This window comes from Rhizophagus irregularis, chromosome 25 (assembly GCF_026210795.1).
Source record: "Rhizophagus irregularis chromosome 25, complete sequence".
NCBI classification, from domain to species: Eukaryota; Fungi; Glomeromycota; class Glomeromycetes; order Glomerales; family Glomeraceae; genus Rhizophagus; species Rhizophagus irregularis.
The window spans coordinates 2,024,782-2,049,127 of record NC_089453.1 but is presented as its reverse complement, the minus strand read 5'-3'; the positions used below and the strand labels follow the sequence as shown (position 1 = coordinate 2,049,127).

The 24,346-nt window shown below is 27.9% G+C and overlaps 4 protein-coding genes across 4 annotated transcripts; 3 read left to right on the top strand and 1 right to left on the bottom strand.

Annotated features, from left to right (window-relative positions):
- Positions 1–877: 877 nt before the first annotated feature.
- On the top strand, positions 878–7,731 carry OCT59_016915 (uncharacterized protein; the record flags this gene model as incomplete). The annotated part of the gene is made up of 10 exons (XM_025322485.2): positions 878–1,182; positions 1,256–1,774; positions 1,863–2,047; positions 2,152–2,439; positions 2,520–4,242; positions 4,313–4,567; positions 4,631–5,147; positions 5,224–5,320; positions 5,396–6,426; positions 6,523–7,731. 10 exons carry the CDS (start codon positions 878–880, stop codon positions 7,729–7,731), a joined length of 6,129 nt encoding a protein of 2,042 aa, XP_025166167.2.
- A 3,402-nt stretch (positions 7,732–11,133) lies between these two features.
- On the top strand, positions 11,134–18,162 carry OCT59_016914 (uncharacterized protein; the record flags this gene model as incomplete). The annotated part of the gene is made up of 10 exons (XM_025322483.2): positions 11,134–11,580; positions 11,666–12,163; positions 12,256–12,440; positions 12,556–12,867; positions 12,942–14,664; positions 14,735–14,989; positions 15,045–15,561; positions 15,626–15,722; positions 15,789–16,810; positions 16,915–18,162. Exons 1-10 carry the CDS (start codon positions 11,276–11,278, stop codon positions 18,160–18,162), a joined length of 6,162 nt encoding a protein of 2,053 aa, XP_025166165.2. The 5' UTR covers positions 11,134–11,275.
- A 3,183-nt stretch (positions 18,163–21,345) lies between these two features.
- On the top strand, positions 21,346–23,513 carry OCT59_016913 (uncharacterized protein; the record flags this gene model as incomplete). Its single annotated transcript, XM_066146004.1, has 9 exons — positions 21,346–21,564; positions 21,665–21,768; positions 21,932–22,077; positions 22,149–22,242; positions 22,334–22,391; positions 22,482–22,526; positions 22,617–22,716; positions 22,791–22,896; positions 22,985–23,513. 9 exons carry the CDS (start codon positions 21,346–21,348, stop codon positions 23,511–23,513), a joined length of 1,401 nt encoding a protein of 466 aa, XP_066003734.1.
- Positions 23,514–23,748: 235 nt separating this feature from the next.
- On the bottom strand, positions 23,749–24,225 carry OCT59_016912 (mitochondrial 54S ribosomal protein mL58; the record flags this gene model as incomplete). The annotated part of the gene is made up of 1 exon (XM_025322481.2): positions 23,749–24,225. The coding sequence occupies one exon, from the start codon at positions 24,223–24,225 to the stop codon at positions 23,749–23,751; it is 477 nt and encodes a 158-aa protein (XP_025166162.1).
- Between the last annotated feature and the right edge of the window lie 121 nt (positions 24,226–24,346).

Genomic DNA, 24,346 nt, shown 5'->3' with positions numbered 1-24,346 from the left:
ATGAAAAAAAATATTATTTTGATTATTTTGGCCGTAAGGATATTATTCAAAAGATATATGATGTTTTGGGAGGAAGATACTAATAGTCAGATGATCATTTTGCTTATTTTAGATAAATTTTTAAAGTTAGGTTCTTAGAATGCGTATTAATAATAATAAAAACCTATGCGTAGAGCTAATATAAAAAAATTTTAGTTTCACTTGACCTATATATGTATAGCTCGGGGTCCTGTCTAAGATGACGATTTAATTTTATTATATTTCGATGCGATGTACGCCCACGCCGATTAAAAAATCAACACATATTGGAACAAGTAAAGAGGATGTAGAAGAATTTATACATTTAAACGAGTGAAACTATTAGTTTCAAAATGGTGACCAAATTTTTTTTAATTTGGTCAGTAAATATGTCATAATTTACATTAAAAAGGCTAATTATTTTGATTTCTAAAGGATTCTTAGTTTCATATGGAATTTATTAAAAGCTTGTTTTTATGAAATATATTTCAATTCAGCAACATAAATTTTTACTTGGTAATTAGAGTAAATTAGATAAAATTAACTGTCGTTCAATAAATTGGTTAACTAGTAGTAACCTTAAATATTTCTATTCTAATGGAAACTGGAGTTTTCCGGGTCTCGTTCCACAAATATGATGATAATTCATTATGCGGTGAAACTTTTGTGAAACCACTGAACTTCTATAAATATGATCACCGGAAAAACTTCTAAAACTTTAAAAATGAAATTCTTATTTACAAAAAATTAGCTTATTCTTCATAAACCTTATTATTGATTTTTTTATTAGTGTGAACCTGCCCACTTTTGTTATTCATTCGACATATGCTTTTAGCTTATATTAAATTATAAAAGTTCAATGCATCAAAAGTCAATTTTTATCGTCTGTAGCGGAGGTCCTTCTGGCCTTATCTTCGCTCTTTCTTTATCCGAAGTTCTCGTCACGAAAAAAATTTCAGGAAAAATAATTCTTTTTCATGAAGATTATAATATTCGTAATTCAAAGAACCAGTTTTTTTCGGTCAATGAGACTGAAATTTTACGCCTTCCACAAAATGTTCGTGATCATATATCCCCTACATATTCTATACATGAGTTCGAAGACCGACTTTTGGAATTGATTAAAAAACTTCCTGAGGAAACTGTACAACTTATTAACGAAAGGTATTCAGATATATTAAAAATGTGACAATCCGCAGTAGTTTAAGTCTGTTAACTTTTCCATTTATTTCCTCAGGTTTGACCCAGCACAAACCAGTCAAGATCTTAGATTTGATTTATTAGTTCTCGCAGATGGTTATGACGTTAATATTTGTGACAGTTTGCAGTTCGAAAAAGAAGTTATTTCCAATAATTATGAATTAGAAATTAACTTCAATCTTACCGAAAATCATTTGCAAAATAGTGAAATAGAAATTTTACCTTTATATCAAACAAGATATTTGATGCAATTCCAACAAAATAATCAAAATTTTCTTAGAATTGATTTAATGGAATCTGAGTTTGATAATATTGAACTTGACCACAGTTCGAATTCAATAAATAATCCTTGGTTTACTAATATTATACAAGACGGTTTTAGATTCTTTGGAATCAATAATTATGACTTGGTTTCAATCTCAAAGAGCTTAAATAGCTCGTTAACAACTAAAGAATTTTATAAAAGCTATCAACATGCCCAATATGAAAATTTTGAAAATTTTGTGTGTGTGATTGGTGAATCGGCATTTAATTGTAAAACTTGGCAAAATAAAAGGTAATTAATTTTTATTATCAACATCGACGGTAATGCGGTGTATTAATATATCTCTTATCATATGGTATTACATGATAAAATCTTCCAGTATGAACTTCGGAATTGCAATATCAACAGCAACGATATTAGCTGAGCAACTCGCCATTGATCAAGAAATATCATTTAAAATAACTCGTAGTATTCTTGATGAATTTTCCAATAGTATGTTAAACTTTCAAATAGAACTCGTGAATCAACTTCATCTAAGGAGCATGGATAATATTCTTTTAAAAGGTAAATTATCAGAGCACATTTTGACGCTATATTTTTCAAATAATGTTGATATGCCTATAACGAAATTTTATTTAATTATTGTCATCATTATATTTTTTATAAAGTTATGTACAATATTGTTGATACCTATAACCAACAGTATCCAGATGGCCAATTATCCATCGATTCTGATTTTATGCCTACTTTAAAAAAGAATCCTTATAAGAGCACAGGCTTTTTCAATGAATTAAAAAAAGATTACTTTAATAATGTCAAAATTTCAGCACCTGAAATATTCTTTAAAAAACTAGATAGGGTTCAAAATATGGAGAATTATTTTATAATTTTTAAATCTTATTTATCTTCTCATATTTCGGATACAAAAAATATTGAGTATATTGAGTCAAATAAAGGTAATTATTCGTTCCTTATCCTTCTTTTAACAATAATAAAAAGATTTATTGTTATGATTAACTAATATTTTATGTTATAGATGAATGTGTTGAATTGAATCATTCTTCAATTTTACGAGATTTTGATCCTAATAAAAGCCCGGATCAAAAAATTCAAAAAATTGAAAATGATAGTATCAGTCCTGAGGATTCTGATGACTCAACTGATAATGAAACGCAACCTGAATCTTTATCACTTGAGGAATTTTTCCAATTGACTTTTGGAGACGAAGTAATCAGTTATGACGCTACAAATTTTGTAGTAGATGAATTGACGAAAGAAATATTTAAAGCTAAAGTGGAATCTTATTTAAATGATCCTACAAAAGGAATTTTTAGAAATGTATTTCCGTATATTATTGATATAATCAATAGAAACACTCCATTACGACGTATTCAAGATTGCATTAGACAAATTTCAGATTCCAAAGAACCTGATGACCCTCCACAGGTATTAAAACGATTAGTTAACTGCAAAGGGAGAGATTATCTTATAGCATTCCTAGATAAAATGCCTAATAAAGCACTTTCAAAAATCCTTCTTTCTCTAACTCGAGCAAATATTCCTATTCCATTATTATTTACAAATAAGAATGATTTTAATCAAAAAGGTCTTCGAGTATTAAGAGAAATACAAAGCTTAATACTCAGAGATAAATATCATTTATTATTATCATTCAATCTAACTACGAGCGAATTGACTACACCATTCACAAAAATGCTATATCCAAAGATTTGCAAGCACCGTGAAGATGGTTTTAGTATTACTTTGGCTGGTTCAATTGATATTTCTTTTCATTCCGCTTCGGAAAATTATGGACGAAAACCTGTTGCTATAGCTGAAATATACTTTGAAGAAAATCCACATCAGATTTTCCTCAGTCTAATTAGTAGTTTTTCACAATTTGCATTTTACATGTTTTTACACGTAAACGATCAAGATTTTGAAGGAAACTCGCCTTCTAGTGAATTAAATCAACTCCTTAATACTATCTTGGCAGGATCCAATGATCCATATATCTCAAAAATATCTGCAATATATTGGAGCAAATCAAAAAAAAATAATGATTCTTTCAGTAAACGTAAAAAGACTTTAAAAAAATTACTGAAATCACGCTTCAATTCTGAATGTATTAAAATTGAGCAAATTTCTAACGATTTAAATCTATTTGCTGAAAAGAAAAAAGATGACGTAATGAGAAAACTGACAAAATTTGAAACAAAAATTATCCATCCATCATTAGTTCTTAAATTATTAGATGGAAGTACTTTAAATATTTGGAAAAATGTAACTGAAAAATCTTCATTTGCATTTAAAATGAAGTCTATCAAATTTAATAGCAGATCAGATATTTTTCGTGCGACTCATTTAGAACATGAGATCGAAGCATTAAATGATAAGAGATCCGCAGAATCACAAGAGAATTCAAAGTTCATGTCTGAAGGAGAAATTTTAAATAGAATAGAACAATGCCGAAATGAAAAATTGGAACTTGGTGGTGCAAAAGAAAAATTATCAATTTTTATTGATTTTGCACAATTAATAAATGAAAATAGTATAGAAAAAATGAGAGATTTTTCCCGTCAAATTGATGATTTTTTCAAAAAATATTTGCATGAATTACAAAATTCAAATAACGACATAGAACGAGCTGAAATCAATCAGATAGTCGAAGAAAATGATATATCTATCCATGACTTTTGGCGTGAATTTATTATATTATCTGAATCGAATAATGATTATAAATCGGTGTTAGAACAATTGTAAGAATCGATATTTAAAGGTCGATTAAAAAATTTATACTAACTTATAAATTTATTTTTCTTAAATTAGGTATAATGTCAACAAACGAAAGTTACAAGAAGCGTATAAAACATGGATTCTTGAAGGAGAACCTTTACAATTACTCGATGGTTTATCATTACGTTCTCTTCCAACAAAGTTTTTATCCAATGTTTTAAGTAACTTAATGACAAATGTCGGAAGAAGATTAATAATAATTTCTGTTATTGGACTTGAAAGTTCAGGGAAATCCACTCTTTTAAATTATTTATTCCATTGTGGATTTGCAACTTCAGCTTCAAGATGGTAAATTTTTCGTTTAGTAATTATTTGCAATTCTTTAACTATTAATTATTATTTTTTTTTTAGCACCAAAGGAGTATATATGAGTTATCGAACCACAAATTTTAATGGAAATACGATTGATCTGTTAATTCTTGATTCCGAAGGAATGGCATCAACTGCTCAAAAATATTTTACTCATCGTACTAGCTTTGATGAAAAGATAACACTATTAGCATTAATGTGTTCACAAATTGTAATAATTAATGCAAAAGGATTAACAAGAGATATTGGTGATATTTTGGAAGTATCTTCATGGCATTTGGACGCTCTTAGACATAGACAATCAAAACCAAGATTACATTTTGTACTTCGTGATATGATTGATACGATAGAAGCTCAAGAACCAGCATTTAAGGATATTGTTGATGGACTAAAAAAAACGTTTGAACAGATTCCTGGTTGTGTAGGCACATTAGAAGATTACATGTCAGTTGAACAACAAGACGTTCATTTGTTAGATAACGCATTCTGCTGTTATCAAGATGATTTTCGTCCTCGTGTTGCCAATATTGGTAAAACCGAAAATGTCAATTTGCCAGCCGTGAGTGTTAGGTTAACCAACAATTTGGTTTATTATCACTTAAATTCAAATCAATAATGTCTTTCGTTTAATATAGGAGGTATTTCCTGCAAAAATTTCAAGTTTACGAATATCACTCTTAAAATCTGCTTTATTACAGCAAAATACATCAGAACAATTCACAAATGTACAAGGTAATAAAATTATCTGATATGCATTCGTATTTGTATTTCTATTTACAACTATTTTATGTAATTAAATCATTTTAGGATTTATTCCATATATGAAAACCGTATGGAGTAAAATTAATACATACGGAAGTTTTCTTCACTTTGAAAACTTTAAAGCGATACAAGCATGGCATCAAATGCGTAATATTGTTAGCGAGATTAAAGAAAATAAATTACCGGAATTTACTACAAATTCTAAGATTATAATCAATGATTATGTTACAAAAATTAAATTAGATTATTCAAAATGGGATCAAATTGAAAAAGAATTTATAAAAGAATTGGAATTGCTTACAGATAAATGGACAAAAGATAATTTAAAGAATTATTCAGAATTAGTACAAGAACAATTTGATATAAATACTGTAGAAGAAGGTAAAAGATTAATTTATAATATGATTACAGAAGAAAGAAGAGAACAAGAAAGTCAATGGATGTTATTAATTCAAGAATATAAAGATTCTTGGTTATCAGATTGTGCTATAGAAAAAGTTGGTAAAAGAATCAAAGGATTAAATACTACTAATTTAAAAAGGGATGAAGCTGAATGTAAAAAAATATTTGAAGAAATTTGGAAAGAGGTAGAAGATGATAAAATAGAATTTAATCGACAAATGGTATTACAGCCAGAAGTATTAGAGCAACATGTTCAATTAACCTTTGTTAATGCTGTTAATGAATTTGGTTCAACAGTTCGTCAAGGTTCAAAACAGAAAGAAAAAGAAAAATTTAAAAGAGATTTTTGGACAAGTATAAAGAAACCATCAACTTTAGAAAAACATATTAGGATTGACGTAGAACAAATTCAAAATATAATAAAAATAAATACTCATTTTAATTTCTTTACTGTAAAAAAGAATGTTAACAAAAGAGAAATTGCAGAAGAAATCGAAAGTAAATTGAAGCAAACAATTAACGGAATTACTTATGACTTAGAACAAAAATTGTCTCTACATATTGAATATAGGCAAGCGATCAAATGGCTCGTGACATTATGTGATTGTTTATTTGAGTTTGCACAATCATTAAATAATAAAATTGAGTTTAAATCTGACCTTGATTTTTTCGAGGTAATTATTTTATTAATATATTATGATAGTTAATATAATGGCTACTTTTTATATGCTTACATATATTAATCTAATATTTACTACTTTTATTTACAGAAATATTTAAGATCACAAATATATAGGACATTGAAGAATAATACTATTAAATGGGAAAATAAACAAAAAGAAAAATTGGATAGCCTGAAAAAAAATTTATTGTCATCATTTCAAAAGATTTTAACAGATTTTTCCAACGAAAGTCTTTCTAAGGAAGTTCTTAAATATATATTAATAGCATTTAGACAACAATTGGACATGAAAGAAAAAACAATAGATCAAAAGCTTCGGATATATTTAAAAAAAGGTTGGATGGATACAAATACAGCAGCAAATCATGCTTATAGCCAAAGTTTTGGTGCATACAATATTAATGCAATTCGAGAATACCTTAAGAATCCAACAGAATATATGTCCAACCTTTTTAATACTGAATATAATAAATATAGCGAAGCTTTGATAGAATCCGTACTACGTGAAATTGATGAATATTATATAAATACAAAGGATAATATACTAAATGGTATACCTGAATGGAATAAATTATTCGAAAATTATGATCAATTGTCATTATCAAAATTTTTTCATTATTTGTCTGGGCATTCAAATTCTCAAGAATATAATTCATTAAGAGAAGCCGTACCAAAATATGATCTTTTTGAAATTTTAAAAGATTCAAATAATTTGCTTGGAAGTTTTATTATTGAAAATCCCGTTGATTTTTGTAACTTACTTTGTAAATCCCTGATTGAAAGTCTTACAAATATGCAAACTACATGGATTAATACAGAAAGATTTATAAAAAAAGAAAGAATACAAGCTCATTTGGAAACAAAAAATACCTTAATGTCTTATTGGGATCGACTTGGTTGTTCAGCAAGATGTCCACTTTGTTCTTCCAAGTGTGAGTTACCAGATGATGGTCATACCCAACATCAAGTATCTAAACATTTACTTCCAGCTTTTACCGGTGTTTGTGATGTAAAAACAAGGTTTCCAACTTTAATCATATGTACTGAAGATGAAGCTCATAACACTAGCACATGGGGATGTAATGAGGATTCAATCTATTTACCACTCACCAAATTTTTGTCTAAGTATCATCCGTCATGGCTTCCTTTTCCTCGCTCAGAACCTTCTGATGAACATGTAGCAAAAATGCGTGCAATCTGGTGGAAACTTAAAGATGAACTTTGTGAAAAATATGACATGACTGATAATACTAATCCATTATGGGGACCAAGATACGAAAATCTCATTCCAGAATAACAGGAAACAATTTTTTTTTTGCTTAGTTATTTTGTTTTTATTTACATGATTATACTACCTGTACATCTACTATATATATTTAAATGAAATCAATTATTAAAAAACATATTTAATAAATATTAGTTGTTGGATGTTTTAAACTAATTAATTATACATGTAACAGAACTTTCTGTATTTTATATAATTAATAAACTCAAAAATTGCACTACCAAAAAAAAAAAATATTAGTTGTTGGATAGCGATGCTAAAATATCTCACAATTCGGAATATCACTATACGATAACTGTGCGTGTTCGGCAGATCCTATTTGAATTATATAATTAAAGTAATTGTAAATCTAACTTTCAGTCTGTTGTTTGAATATAAAAAATGAATTTTTTGATTAATCAATCACATATTTTAAAGTTATCAAATCTTATATCAAATATTCTAAATTTTAATGTGTTTTAAAGAACCTACTATAATGTTACAAGAATGTTTATAATAATAAAGGCCATTATTAAGTATACCAAATAATTATTGCTAAAAAAATCTATACGGTATTACCAATTTTTGTGTTTAAAAAATAGAACTTTGGTGTTGTCAAATTTATTTTGAATAAGACTAGGATGACATAAGAATACCCATTTTTTTAAGCTCAATAAATTTAAAATCATAAATTAAAATAATTAAATTAATTTATTACTGATAAGTTTGACAATATAACTTAAAATATTTTGTCCAATAATATTTGTAAAGTATACAATATAAGCAAGAATTACTAAAACTGATTGTAAACATACGTACTTCAATTTTTAACACAAAAAAAAATCCAGAAGCTATTGAAGAACTATACTTTGGCTTAAAAAAGTATTTATCAAATTATTTTCAAATAAAAATTTTTTGATATCCGCCCTGAGACTTTATTTAAAACATTGTGCTAACTGATAATATTATATTTATTATGTTTTAATAATGGGCAATTATAAATCATACAAATGCAAATGAATGATTTCTAATTATCATGTTAATAAGTTCCCTCATTTGTATTATAATTTCATTTGCTGACGGCTCAATTACATATATTCATATGACTAGTATAACTTTAAATTGCTAATAGAGTTTCGTCAGCTAGATTGTTGTTCTCTTTATAATTACTAAAATTCATCAAAGTCCTTCTTGTAAATTTGCCTAATAGCCATTACATGATGATATTTTACCAAGCTTCTTACTAATACTTATCTCAATCTTATTTTCTATACTAATAAACTTAAATATCCATATGACCATAGGTATATATTATGCACGTTCCAGTCGTTCCATACTCGTCTCGTACACCAAATTCAGCGTTTTCATTTAATACCTTTTTCGCCGTTAATACTATATTTTCGTTATCTGGCACGATCTTGATCTTGCAATCACTAGGAAATATTATTAACACCATTATATTTCTAAATCATTTACTCTCATTCTATTCATTACCGTATAGCATGACTAAGGGCATTTCGGCGTACCCCCCTTATAATATACCGGGTATGATATGTAGAGGATAATTTTAATTCTGGTAAAATTAGGTTAATTTCGGCTGATTTTTCCATGTTAATACCCTTGGGTACGATTCAATTTTTTAGTACCCGGGGGTGCCTTAGTCAATGCTATAAGGTATTTTGCGTTGAATTTGTCTATCACTTTACCATTTTTATCTATTCTCACTCATTCCATCCCTCGTTTATCACACCTGTGTAGAAACAACTTCATCTTTTTCTTCTAACATTTTTAACCATTTTTTTTGTAACTTCTTTCTGTAAATTTCTTCTTTACATATATCTTTGATTATCTAGATTCTTTTATTTAATAAAATTAAATCCTATTATGCTTTTTTCATTAAATACTTCGAATCTTTCCCTCCTTTGTGATCTCTGTAAAAAATTTTATCCGTAATTACTTGTAAAACTTCGTGAATATGATACATTTACGGAAATAACATGGAATAAAAAAACACGGAATAAATTTTTTATAGGGGATCTGTACATTCCCTCATTCCTTCTAACTCTTCATATTCCTACTAATTTCATAACTTCTCTACTATCCTAATTTTTAATCATTATACTGTATTTTCTAATTCTTTATACCACGATGGAATAGCACCTATATTAGTTTCATATGTAATTTGACGTCAAGTTTAAACCTATTCTCTTCTGTTATCAATTGTGAAACATATGTTTATTTACTAATTTTAAACTTTTAGAAAGATTTTATTATCAATCATTTAACGAATCACGTGAACATAATCTTTATTTTTATTTTTTTCTTTTTATTGAAATAAGGGAAGAGTATTTATACAATCTCTTAAAACAACTAACATTCAATTACATCAGAAATGAAATCTCCTGCCACGCCCCAGCCAATGTTATTCTTCTCCTTCTCCGAGCAAACATCGGGAATTTTTTTTATATGTAAAAAATATGCAATATTTTGTGCATGAAAAACTGATTTGCACACCCTGAAAATGCACATAAATTGTATATTTAATATATATTATGTATTTTCCATTCAATATATTATAAAAAAATTTGCTAATTTTTATATAAATTTGTACAAAGAATTATACATATAATATTGTTAGTTATATTGCATAAATTTCGAGAAATTTAACTATTTGTGCAATATTGAATACCCTGAAAATTTTGTGATGAAGTTACTGACCCTCATTTAATCCCTTAGTCAGCTCTTGTGACAACTATAGCCATCACCTTTATGCTATAGCTTTCTAAACCCTCAAAACATAAATAATAAGTAATGGGGATGTCTGCTAAAATTTAGAATCGTGGTATGCTACATACATTTTTTGTAAAAAAAAAATTACTAGCAGAAATACCACATACACGAAGACTAGTCTAAAAAAAAACAAAACAAAATTCACAAACCCAGAAAATAATATAAATATTTTTTTCTGTAATGGCCTTGACTCGGGATATAAAGCTCTATCCAAAGGTAACTGAATTCCTTTCTTCGCCCGAACATCGTCGATCGTATCTTCTTCCGTTTCACGTGACTTGTATGACTGGCTGCGGCTACCGAAATGTGAACATAATCTAGTAAATATACTAGTATATTACGTTTATTTCTTGGCAACATACTGATTTATAAGTATAATATTAATTCAATTTAATATTAATTAATATAATATGAATTATACTATATCGATATATACTGTATTATAATTCTCCGGGAAGCCATAATTTGATACCATTTTTTTTGCCCAGATGACCAGCAAAATTAATCCCAGATTTATACAGATTGACAATATAGTTTCTAAATTTATTTTTGATTTTTTTTTTCGTTCATTATGCAGTGAAACTTTCGTGAAACCACTGGATCTTAATAAATAAGAATTCCGGAAAAACTCTAAAATTTAAATGAAATTAATGATTGCATTTTCTAATTCTTTTACAAAAAATTAACTTATATTCTTCATAAATCTTATTGTTGATTTTTTTTACTAGGCTTATTATTATTTTATTCGACATAAACGTCTAGCTTACAATAAATTAGAAGGAGCTCAATGCTTCAAAAGCCAATTATTGTCGTCTGTAGCGGAGGTCTTTCTGGCCTTGTCTTCGCTCTTTCATTAGCCGAAATTTTTGTTACGAAAGAAATTTCAGGAAAAATTCTTCTTTATCATGAAGATTATAAAGTTCGTAATTCGAAGAACCAGCTTTATTCAATCAATGAGACAGAAATCTTACACCTTCCACAAAGTGTCCGTGATTATGTATCTCCTACATATTCTATGCATGAATTAGAAGACCGACTTTTGGAATTGATTAAAAAACTTCCTAAGGAAACTGTCCAACTTATTCACGAAAGGTATATATTATAAAATGTATCAACCCGCAGTAATTTAAGTCTCGAAAGTCAACTCTCGTTAACATTTCTATTTCATTTCATCAAGGTTTGATCCTGTACAAGCCAGTCAAGATCTTAGATTTGATTTATTAGTTCTCGCGGATGGTTATAACGTTAACCTTTGTGACGAAAAAGAAGTTATTTCCAATCATTATGAATTAGAAATTAACTTTAATCTTACCGATAATCATTTGCAGAGTAGTGAAATAGAGATCTTATCTTTATTTCAAACTAGATATTTGATACAATTCCAACAAAATAATCAAAGAGTTCTTAAAATAAATTTATCGAAATCTGAATTCGACAATATTGAACTTGACCCGAGTTCAAATTCAATAAAGAATAATCCTTGGTTTATGAATATTATACGAGATGGTTTTAGGTTCTTTGAAATCAATAATTATGACTTAATTTCAATCACAAAGAACTCAAATAACTCATCAGTAGTTAAAGAATTCTACAATGGCCAAAATGGAAATTTTGAAAATTTTGTATGTGTGATTGGCGAATCGGCATTTGATTGTAAATCTTGGCAAAATAAAAGGTAATTAATTTATGTCACTATATCATCAACATTGGTAGTAACGCAATGTGTATTAATACTTTGTATCTCGTATGAAATGATAAACTTTTCAGTATGAATCTCGGAATTGCAATATCAACAGCAACGATATTAGTTGAGCAATTTACCGTTGAACAAGGAGTATCATTTGAAATAACTAGTAGTATTCTCGTTAAATTTTCCAATGGGATGTTAAACTTTCAAAAAGAACTCGTGAATCAATTTCAACAAAAAAGCATGGATAACATTCTTTCAAAAGGTATACTAATTATTAAAATATATTCTGTCGGCATATTTTTTTCATTAACGTTGATATGTCTATAACAAATTTGTTTATCTATTTCTTTCTTTCTTTCTTTCTTTCTTTTTTTTAGTTATTCACAATATTATTGATAATTATAATAAACAGTATTCAGATGATCAATCGTCTATCGACTCCTCCGATTTTATGTCTACTCTGAGCAAATATCCACGATTATTTGAGATTGATCATACTTTTGATTATAAAAGCACAAGTGTTCTCGATGGGTTAAGAGAAGAATACGTTAATAATGTAATAATTTCTGCGCCTGAAATATTCTTTAAAAATCTAGATAGAATTCAAAGTATGGTAAATTATTTTATAATTTTTGAATCACATTTATCTTCTCATAATCCATATACAAAGAATGTAGGGTCAAATAAAGGTAATTTTTCATTATTTATATTCTTTCTTTAAATAAAAAAAATGATTTATAATTAATTAATATCTTATTTATAGATGCGTGGGTTGAATTAAGTCAATCTTTAATTCTACAAAATTTTGATTCTAATAAAAATCTGGATCAAAAAATTGAAAATGAAAATATCTCTGATACAAGTTCTGAAGATTCTGATGACTCATCTGTTGGTGAAACGCAATCTGAATCTTTATCACTTGAGGAGTTTTTCCAAATGACTTTTGGAGACGAAATAATCAGTTATGACGCTACAAACTTTGTAACGGATGAATTGACTAAAGAAATATTTAAAGTTAAAGTGAAACCTTCTTTAAGTGATCCTACAAATGGAATTCTTAGAAATATATTTCCGTATATCGTCGATATAATTAATAGAACCATTCCATTACAACGTATTCAAGATTGCATTAGGCAAATTTCAGATTCTAAAGAGCTTAATGACCCTTCACAGGCATTAAACCGATTAGTTAACTGCAAAGGGAGAGATTATCTTGTAGCTTTCTTGGATAAAGTACCAAAAAAAGCACTTTCAAAAATCCTTCTTTCACTGACTCGAGCAAATATTCCTATTCCATTATTATTTACAAACAAAAATGATTTTAATCAAAAAGGTCTTCGAGTATTAAAAGAAATTCAAAGCTTAATACTTAGAGATAAATATCATTTATTATTATCATTCAATCTAACTACGAGCGAATTGACTACACCATTCTCAAAAAAGCTTTATCCAATTATTTGTAAACATCGTGAAGATGGTTTAAGTGTTACTTCGGCTGGTTCAATTGATATTTCTTTTCATTCCGCTTCGGAAAATTATGGACGAAAACCTGTTGCTATAGCTGAAGTATACTTTGAAGAAAGCCCACATCAAACTTTTCTTAGTCTAATTAATAGCTTCTCGCAGTTTGCATTTTACATGTTTTTACACGTAAATGATCAAGATTTTGAAGGAAATTCACCATCTAATGAGTTAAATCAACTTTTTAATACTATCTTAGCGGAATCCAATGATATATCATACATCTCAAAATTATCTGTGATATATTGGAGTAAATCAAAAAATAATGATCCTTTCAGTAAACGTAAAAAGACTTTAAAAAAATTACTGAAATCACGCTTCAATTCTGAATGTATTAAAATTGAGCAAATTTCTAACGATTTAAATCTATTTGCTGAAAAGAGAAAAGATGATGTAATGGAACAACTATCAAAACTTGAAGTAAAAATTATTCATCCATCCCTATTTCTTAAATTATTAGATGGAAGTACTCTAAATATTTGGAAAAGTGTAACTGAAGAATCTTCATTCGCTTCTAAAATGAAGACTATCAAATTTAATAGCAGATCAGATATTTTTCGTGCGACTCATTTAGAACATGAGATTGAAGCATTAAATGATAAGAAATCTACGACAGAATCACAAGTGAATTCAAAATTCATGTCTGAAGGAGAAATTTTAAATAGGATTAAAAAATGTCGAAAAGAACAATTAGAACTTGGGGCAGAAAAGCCACTAACAATTTTTATTGATTTTGCACAATTAATTAATGAAAATAATATAGAAAAAATACGAGATTTTTCCTGTCAAATTGATGATTTTTTTAAAAAATATCTACGCGATTTACAAAATTCAAAGAACGATATAGAACGAACTAAAATCAAACAGATTATCGAAGAAAATGATATTTCCATTCATGACTTTTGGCGTGAATTTATTATATTGTCTGAATTGAATAATGCTCGTAAATCAGTATTAGAACAGTTGTAAGTATCTATATTTAAAAATCGATCAAAATTTTTATACAAATTTATAAATTTATTTTTATTAAATTAGATATGATGTCAATAAACCAAAGTTACAAGAAGCGTATAAAACATGGATTCTTGAAGGAGAACCTTTACAATTACTCGATGGTTTATCATTACGTTCTCTTCCAACAAAGTTTTTATCCAATGTTTTGAGTAACTTGATGACAAATGTCGGAAGAAGATTAATAGTAATTTCAGTTATTGGACTTGAAAGTTCAGGAAAATCCACTCTTTTAAATTATTTATTCCATTGTGGATTTGCAACTTCAGCTTCAAGATGGTAAATATTTTGCTTTACCTTTCTTTAGTAACTAAGAATTAATAATTTTTTTTAGTACCAAAGGAGTATATATGAGTTATCGAACCACGAATTTCAATGGAAATACGATTGATCTGTTAATTCTTGATTCTGAAGGAATGGCATCAACTGCTCAAAAATATATTACTCACCGTACCAGTTTTGATAAAAAGATAACACTCTTGGCTTTAATGTGTTCACAAATTATAATTATTAATACAAAAGGACTAACAAGAGATATTGGTGATATTTTAGAAGTATCTTCATGGCACTTGGACGCTCTTAGACATAGACAATCAAAACCAAGATTACATTTTGTACTTCGTGATATGGTTGATACGATAGAAGCTCAAGAGCCAGCGTTTAAGGATATTGTTGATGGACTAAAAAAAATGTTTAAACAGATTCCTGGCTGTGTAGATTCATTAGAAGATTTTATGTCTGTCGAACAGCAAGATGTTCACTTATTAGAAAATGCATTCTGTTGTTATCAAGATGATTTTCGTCCTCGTGTTACCAATATCGGAGAAACTGAAAATGTTAATTTACCAGCAGTAAGTATATTCTGTTTCTATTCTTGCTCGGTATTCTTAAATTATTGATTAAGTCTTTAAATAGGAAGTATTTCCCGCAAAAATTTCAAGTTTAAGACAATCACTCCTAAAATCTGCTTTACTGCATAAGAATGCGTCGGAACATTTCACAAATGTTCAAGGTAAATTGTCTGGCGTGTATATTTTTTTCTACAATACCAAATAATTATATAATTTTATTTTTTTAGGATTTATTCCATATATGAAAACAGTATGGAGTAAAATTAATACATATGGAAGTTTCCTTCATTTTGAAAGTTTCAAAGCGATTCAAGCATGGTATCAAATGCGTAATATTGTTAATATTATTAAAGAAAACAATCTTCCGGAATTCACTTCTCGTGCTAAAAATACAATTAATTGTTATGTTAAGAAAATTCAAGTAGACTACTCAAAATGGACTCCGATTGAAACAGAATTTAGAATGGAATTAGATTCGTTAACAGACAATTGGAAAAGAAATAGTTTAAGAAATTATTCTGAATTAGTACAGGAACAATTTGATGCCAATACTGTCGAAGAGGGAAAAAGGCTTATTTATAATATGATTTCGGAAGAAAGAAGAGAACAAGACGCGCAATGGATGTCGTTAGTAAGAGAATATAAAGATTCTTGGCTATCAAAATGTGCGATAGAAAAAGTTGGTAATAAAATTAGAGGACTAGGCTTTAAAAAGATTAATGAAGCAGAATGTACAAAAATATTTGAAGATATTTGGAAAGAAGTAGATGATGATAAAAAGGAATTCTATCGTCAGATGGTATATCAGTCAGAAGAATTAAAACAACATGTTCAAGTAACTTTTAATAATGCTGTTAATGAATTTAGTTCAACAGTTCGTCAAGATTCAAAACAAAAAGAAAAAGAAAAGTTTAAAAGAGATTTTTGGACAAGCATAAAGAAACCATCAACCTTGGAAGAAAATATTAATATTAATATACAACAAATTCAATGTATAATTGAAGTTAAACCAAATATTATGAGCTTCGGTTTTCTTATGAAAAATTCGAAAAAAAAGATAGCTAAAGATATTTATGACAAATTGACGCGAACAATTAATGGAATTACTTTTGACTTAAAACATAAAACATCTTTACATATTGAATACGGACAAGCGATCAAATGGTTTGAAACGTTATGTAACTGTTTATTTGACTTTACACAACAAACTAGTAATATGGAATTTAAGACTGACTTTGATTTTATTGAGGTAATTAAATGATAGAATTTTATATATTTGTAACATTTAAAACAATAGTTTCTTGATATTTTGCATGCTTACAAATCTAATATTCGAATATTTTTTATTTACAGAAATATTTTAGATCACAAATATATAAAACATTAAGGAATAATACTATTAAATGGGAAAAACAACAAAAAGAAAAATCGGATAACCTGAAAAAGGATTTACTATTATCTTTTCAAAAAATTTTAACAGATTTTTCCAATGAAAATCTTTCCAAAGAAATGCTTAAATATATTTTAATAGCCTTTAAGCAGCAAATGTCAGTAATAGAAAAAACAGTTGATCGAAAACTTCAAATCTATTTGAGAGAAAGTTGGACAGACACATATACAGCAACCAATTATGCGTATAAACAAAGTTTTGATGCATTGAACATTAATGCAATTCGAGAATATCTTAAAGATCCGATAGAATATATGACAACCCTTTTTAATTCTGATTATGCAGTATATAAAGTAAGTTTGACGAATTCTATATTACGTGAAATTGATGAATATTACAAAAATACAAAGGAAAACCTATTAAAGGCTGTTTCTGAATGGAGTGCATTATTCGATCCAGAGCAAATATATGAACAACTGCAATTATCAAGCTTTCTTCTTTATTTATCTGGAAAGTCAATTTCTTCTAAAGAATATAATTTATTAAGAACATCTATGCAGCGAAAGCATAATATTAATATGAATATGACACCACCGGAGTATGATTTTTCCGAAATTTTAAAGGATGTAGATAAACTACTTGGAAGTATTACCATTGAAAAACCTGTTTATTTTTGTGAATTACTTTGTAAGTCCATAACAGAAGGAGATAGTATACAAAATATATGGACTGATACAGAAAGAAATGAATCGAAGAAAAGAATGAATACGTATTTAGAAACAAAAATAAGCTATTATAATCAAATTGGTTGTTCAGCAAGATGTCCACTATGCTCTTCTAAATGTGAGCTACCTGATGATGATCATACTCAACATCAAGTAACTAAACATTTGCTTCCAGCTTTTAATGGTTGTCGGAACAGAGAAACAAAGTATCCATCTTTAATTGTATGTACCGAGGATAAAGCTCATGACGAGAGATTATGGGGATATAGTAAAAAGGATCAAAATTTATTACCACTCTCTGAATTTTTGTCTAAATATCATCCATCATGGCTTCCTTTTCCCCGATCAGAACCTTCTGATGAACATATAACAAAAATGCGTGCGATCTGGTATAAACTTAAAGATGAACTCTGTAAAAAACATGACATGGTTGATAATACTGATCCATCATGGGAATTCAGATACGGAGGTCTCATTCCAGAATAAGTTGGGAGAATTTGTTTTGTTAACTTACAATAATTTTTATTTTATTTTATTTTATTTTATTTATTTATTTGTTTGTTTGTTTTTACTTACAATGTAAAATCAAAATCATGTGAGCAAAGAATTACTACATACTAGTATATAAGAATTGTGGTAATGGATTTTGGTAAAGGGGTCGTAATTTTCATCTTCCTAAAAATCATTTAAGAGTAAATCAAAAACTAATGTTCTTTTTAGTAAATGATATATGAAACCTTTTATTTATTCTTTGCCATAAACCGGTGTTAGACCAATTATAAATATTTTAAATTAACGAATTTTTTTAATAAAAATTAATGTCAATAAATAAGTATATAAAACAAGGAAACCTTTACAGTTGTTCGATGGCTTATCGTTACGTTCTCTTTCAAAAATTATTTATCTAGTGTTTTAAGCAATAATGTTAATTTATTGGGCTTGTAAATTCAGGGAAATCTACTCTCTTTATTTCTCTTTATTTCATTGCGAATTCGCAACTTCAGCCTCAAGATGATTAATTTTAAATCATTTTATCCTTCTTTACTAAGAAAAAATTTATTTTTTTTTTGTTACTTAAAAAAGTGTACAGTATATAAATGGTTTATTAATTCTTAATTTCGAAAGAATGGCTTCAATCGCTCAAAAATATATTACTCATCATACCAGCTTTGATAAAAAAATACAAATTTTTCTACGAACGGTAGGTAGCTTTGAAACTCTGAGACGTGGATATTCAAAACTAACACTACGGTTCGTTCTTGGTTAATGCATCAGAAACTCAAGAATCAGCATTAAGAATACCACTGACGTCTCACCTGTCACTAAGTTTCTGTTGAGGTTTAATAATGGCAATTTTCAATTTTTGTATTTTTACGTGATTAGGGAAATTTGCGATAACAACATAATTTGAAAATTGGTGTCCCTAAGTTTTATTTCTTTTTTCAGCTCGGAAATTTTATTTGTAAATCATTTTTTTTTTCTAATTTAACCAACTACTCGCATCTTAAACAGAGAGAGGGTAATAATAGTGAGAATATTTTGACAAAGAATATTATACCATGAAGTCATGGTATTCTAAAAGCTATTTATGCACTGCATATCTTATGAAAGAAAACTATATCATACCGTTTATACAAACTTTTGCTCACCATTAGCATGAACGGGCCATGTGAATCGAGCACCTGGAATGCGCAGTGCGATATCGGAAAAATTCTTGCCGAAAGATATACCGCAGTACGTTCATTTTAATTTCCCCAGTATCACCGTAGAAAAATGTCACATTCACGTGATCGTTTTTTATTCATCACAACCGTCACACCCCACTGCGTTTCCATTTTCTATAAGTATCTGAGGGACTTAGTTTTTTTCGAGTAGGCAAAACCTTATTCATCACCTCTTATTCGTCACTGTTTATTTTCACGTGTTAGTGCATAACGCCGTAATGCGGGCCAAATGTGACATTTTTCTACGGTGATACTGGGGAAGTTGTTCATTTTTAGCGTAATGTCTAGGGGTGTGGGGGTCCAACTGGTTGGTTACACAATATAATTTCGTATTACCAAACTGTCACTACCGTCACCCCTGAATTTTATTATTTTAATATATCCAAGACAACATTCCAAGCCTAAAACTTTTGACACACAACGTTTCTAAAAGCCGATGTTCGAGAGTAGATTAGTGTTGGTAAGAGTCATATATTTGCAAATTTTCATGGCTATTAGAGCGTTATTGGGTTTCTCAGGTCAAAGTTTTAATATAGCTTATTAGAAAAACTATTATTTCGAAATATGTATTAAAAAAATTTTTTTAAAAAACAATGAAAAATATCACTTTTATATTAAAATTTTATTAAATACATTCTCTTTTATTAGTGAAAACTGCATACAACTATTTATTGTAGACATTTACTATAGACAATATTTTTTTCAGTTTTTTTTTTAAAAAAAAGGTTTAAAAGTTATTATAAATTAAAAGTCTATATAAATAACGTTTTCTTGTAAAAAATAAACTTGGTTTACTTGTTTTAGACTTCTAAATATTGATTTATTCATCATAAATACTAAAATAAAACCGCCGATGTTGTTTTTTTCTTCTCAGAGAAAGTCCAAACATTATTTAAAGTACTTGGACGCGACAAAACAGATGTAAAGATGATCATGTTTCAAGGATGACATAATTGGGTGGCTGATTTTTTTAATTGCAGGGGTATTTTGTTCACCGATCATCGTAATTTACTAATAACGTATATGAATTTATATGGAGGACAGTTTTTGATTTACAGTCGCCACTGGATATAATGAACCTGCCGTTCCAAGCGTTTTGGTTCAGTATATGGTGAATTTGATATATGATATTCATATTATATACCGAACTGTTCGGTATATGAATTTTATCCAATTAAATTATAGCAGCATATACTGTAATATTTAAAGTTCGGATGATTACATGACTTACTATAACAGATAACACTATGTTTTATTTAAAATTTATGTGTTCATCAATTTTTTAAGTATTTACCAGCTATTCAAATGAAAATTTTATCTGATACTAGCAGAAATAATTTTTCCGGTAGTCCATTCTTTTATATTACTAATTAAAGTCACGTGATAGTTCGGTATACTATTAAATATGTAACTGATATACTTGGGCTGACTAAAATAAGTTCGGATGCGGTATATAGTAATTTATTATGTGATTTCGTTTATATCTGTTATATCCAGTGCAATTAATTATAAAAAAATCAGTTCTGTGAAACTTGGTTCAATACAACAAGTTTTCGGTACAAACAGGTTCGTTATAACCAGTGGCGACTGTATTAGACTTATTGTATATTATATTGTGTAACCAACCAGTTGGACCCCCCACACGGCCACATCCCTAGGTAATGTGCTATTTTATAAATCACGTGTCGTTTTCGGAGACCAATTTTTAATAATTTGTGTAACTTGCACCCCGGTTTTGTGGGCGTGGTTTTTGTATCACGGGGGTGACAAATAAAATTTTGACACTTAAAAAAAAACGTCCAACTCGTGGCTGCACGTGATCAGGTGACACTTAAATGTCACTTTTCTTTATATGGCGAAGATCGACACAAACCGCGCCCACAACGTGTAACTTATACATGACTCAAAAAAAAAAAAAAAAAAAAAAAAATTGTTCTGAATAGTTATGTTTCGTTCAATTCCTCGAGTATATGCTAATATCAAAATTAGCTTTAATTCTAGTAATAATTTATTAAGTAAAAATTTAATAATAAAGAATAATTCATTTCGTAGTATTAGTTATTTAAGTCGAAATAATAATGGAGTACTTTCAAGAATTCGAACGAATATTATTGAAAAACGTGAATTATTGATTAATAATATTTGTAAAAGAAATTTAACGGAGGTATTTAAATGAATCTTCAATAAAAAATGAATTGATGGATTATTTTTGATTTTAATAATAATTATAATTGTTTTATTTGTGATTTATATATATACTAAAGTCACCAGACTTTGAAATGACGATTCCGCAATCCAATCCTATAGCGGTATCGACGACACTTACAAAAGTATTCATAGATTGGCCAGATGGTCAGACAAGTAAATTGTAAATTTTTTTTTTTTTTAAAAAAAACTTTATTAATAACATGATGATCGCTGAAACAGCGCAAAATTTTTTTTTTCCTGTGATTAATTAAAAATTTTTATTTTAAAATCTTTCTATTTTAAATTTTTCTATTTTAACACTTTTTTTTTATTTTTATTTATAGTCATAATATTTGGTTAAGAGATCACTGTAAATGTGATGAATGTTTTCATAAAGTAACCAAACAAAGACTTGTTGATACATTTAAGATACCGGAAGATCTTGAATCAGAATCTGCGTTACCAGAATCAAATGGAATAAAAATTAAATGTATATTTTATCATTTATTTGTACTTAGTTTAGTATTTATTCTTCGAATCTGAATTAAATTTTTTGATTAGGGAGTGATGGACATACTAGTTTTTTTAGGTGGACTTGGTTGAGAAGGCATTCTTATGATCCACAATTTGTTGATTTTCAACCATTCTTACAAAAGTAATTGTCATTTTTTTTTTACGTGTAAAAAAAAAATTTTTTAACAAATAAATTTATTTATTTATTTGTTTTATTTCCTATTATTTAATAGGAAAATATTATGGGATGCGAGGATTAAAGAGTATCCGCCGACTGTTAAGTACGAAGATGTAAGTCAGTAAGTCATACATGGGAACAAACTATTTTAAAATTATAGCCAAAATAATTAATTTATTTATGTGTTTCTATTTTATTCGTAGGTAATGAAATCTGAAGAAGGGTTATCAAATTGGTTATTGAACATTGTAAGTACTATTCTATTTATCCATTTAGCTGCATCACCTTACTTTATTTATTTATTTATCCAATGTAAATTTCTTTTTTTTCCTTATTAGGATCAATTTGGATTTTGTTTTGTTGATGGAGTGCCACCTAAAGTTGAAGAGACAGAAGAATTAGCTAAAAGAATTTGTTTCATAAGAGAAACTCATTATGGTAAAATTATTTCAAGTGAGATATATTAATTTCCTCTTTTCTAAAAAATATTAAGTTTTGTCTTATTTAATTAGGTAGATTTTGGGACTTTACATCAAATTTAGAACATGGAGATACTGCATATACATCATTAGCATTGAAAGCTCATACCGATAATACCTATTTCACTGATCCATCTGGGTATGTTAAAATTTTCTTTTTTAGTAAATTTAAATTTAAAATTTAAAAAAATAACATTATTTTAAATTTTCTCAACTCTTTGAAATAGGTTACAAATGTTTCATTTAATTGAGTTCAATGGTACGGGAGGATCGTCATTATTAGTTGACGGATTTTGGGCGGCTCGTAGATTAAAAATGACATTTCCTGAAGCACATAAAATATTATCCACAATTCGTATTCCTGCACATTCAGCAGGTGATCCTAATACATTAATTGAACCGACACCGAATGCTTATCCTATATTAAATTATAATCCTTTAACAAATGAAATTTATCAAATTCGGTATAATAATGATGACAGATCAACGTTAAGTCATTTATCATCGAATGAAGTTGAAGCATTTTATGATGCATTAAGAAAATGGAATAATATTTTAATTGATAAAGAAAATGAGTATTGGGTAAAATTAGAACCTGGTAGAGCATTAATTTTTAATAATTGGAGAGTATTACATGGTAGAGCTGGATTTACTGGTCATAGAAGAATAATTGGAGCTTATTTAAATTGGGATGATTATAGGAGTAAATTAAAAATTTCTAATTTAACTAGAGAAGAAATTGATGAAATGATATGATTTATTAAATAGTTTATTTGTTTGTTTATCCAAGTTATTTAAATTATTCAAAATTATGCCTAATTATTATGTATCTGTTTATTTAAATTATGATATTTATTTAATATAATAATAAAAAACATAAAAGTGATAACAGAACAAATTATAAACGTGACATCAACAGAAAAAATTATAAACGTGACATCAACAGAAAATTATAAATGTCCCTTTTATTATCAATAATATTTTCACCATTTTACCATAAATCCCGTCTTCTAGATCTCTCATTTCTAATAAATCTCTTTTTCCATCCCATTTCTTCAATTTTTTGATTGTATTCTTCTTCTAATTCATTTCTTCTTTCTTCAGATACGGGAGCGATGATACCTATATAAAATTGACTACATTCAAATTTTTCCGCTAATTTTTTTCTAGTCCATTTAATAGGATCTTTTTCACGTAATTGTTTTATCTCATTTATTTGTTCTTGAGTTAAATGATATGATTTTTTTTTAATCGGTTTTAATGGTGGTGGTAATTCTTCAAATGATTGATTTTGAGGTTTTAATGGTACTCTTGATATGAATATACTACCATCTTCTAATTCTTTTTTTTCGTAAATTGGTGCTGATGATTTACTAGTATTTATGGGTTTTTTGGCTGTATAAGTACGAGTAAATAATATTCGATTTAATGATAATGCGGAAGGAATTTTTTTAATCAAAAATGACATTATATTGAAATTAATTCATATCCGCATGAGTTTTATGATGTTTATATATTTTTAGGTGGCTTGTAATTTCTGTTACACAAGATCTTGCAAAAAAAAAGATAAACCAGATCCAAAATCGTGT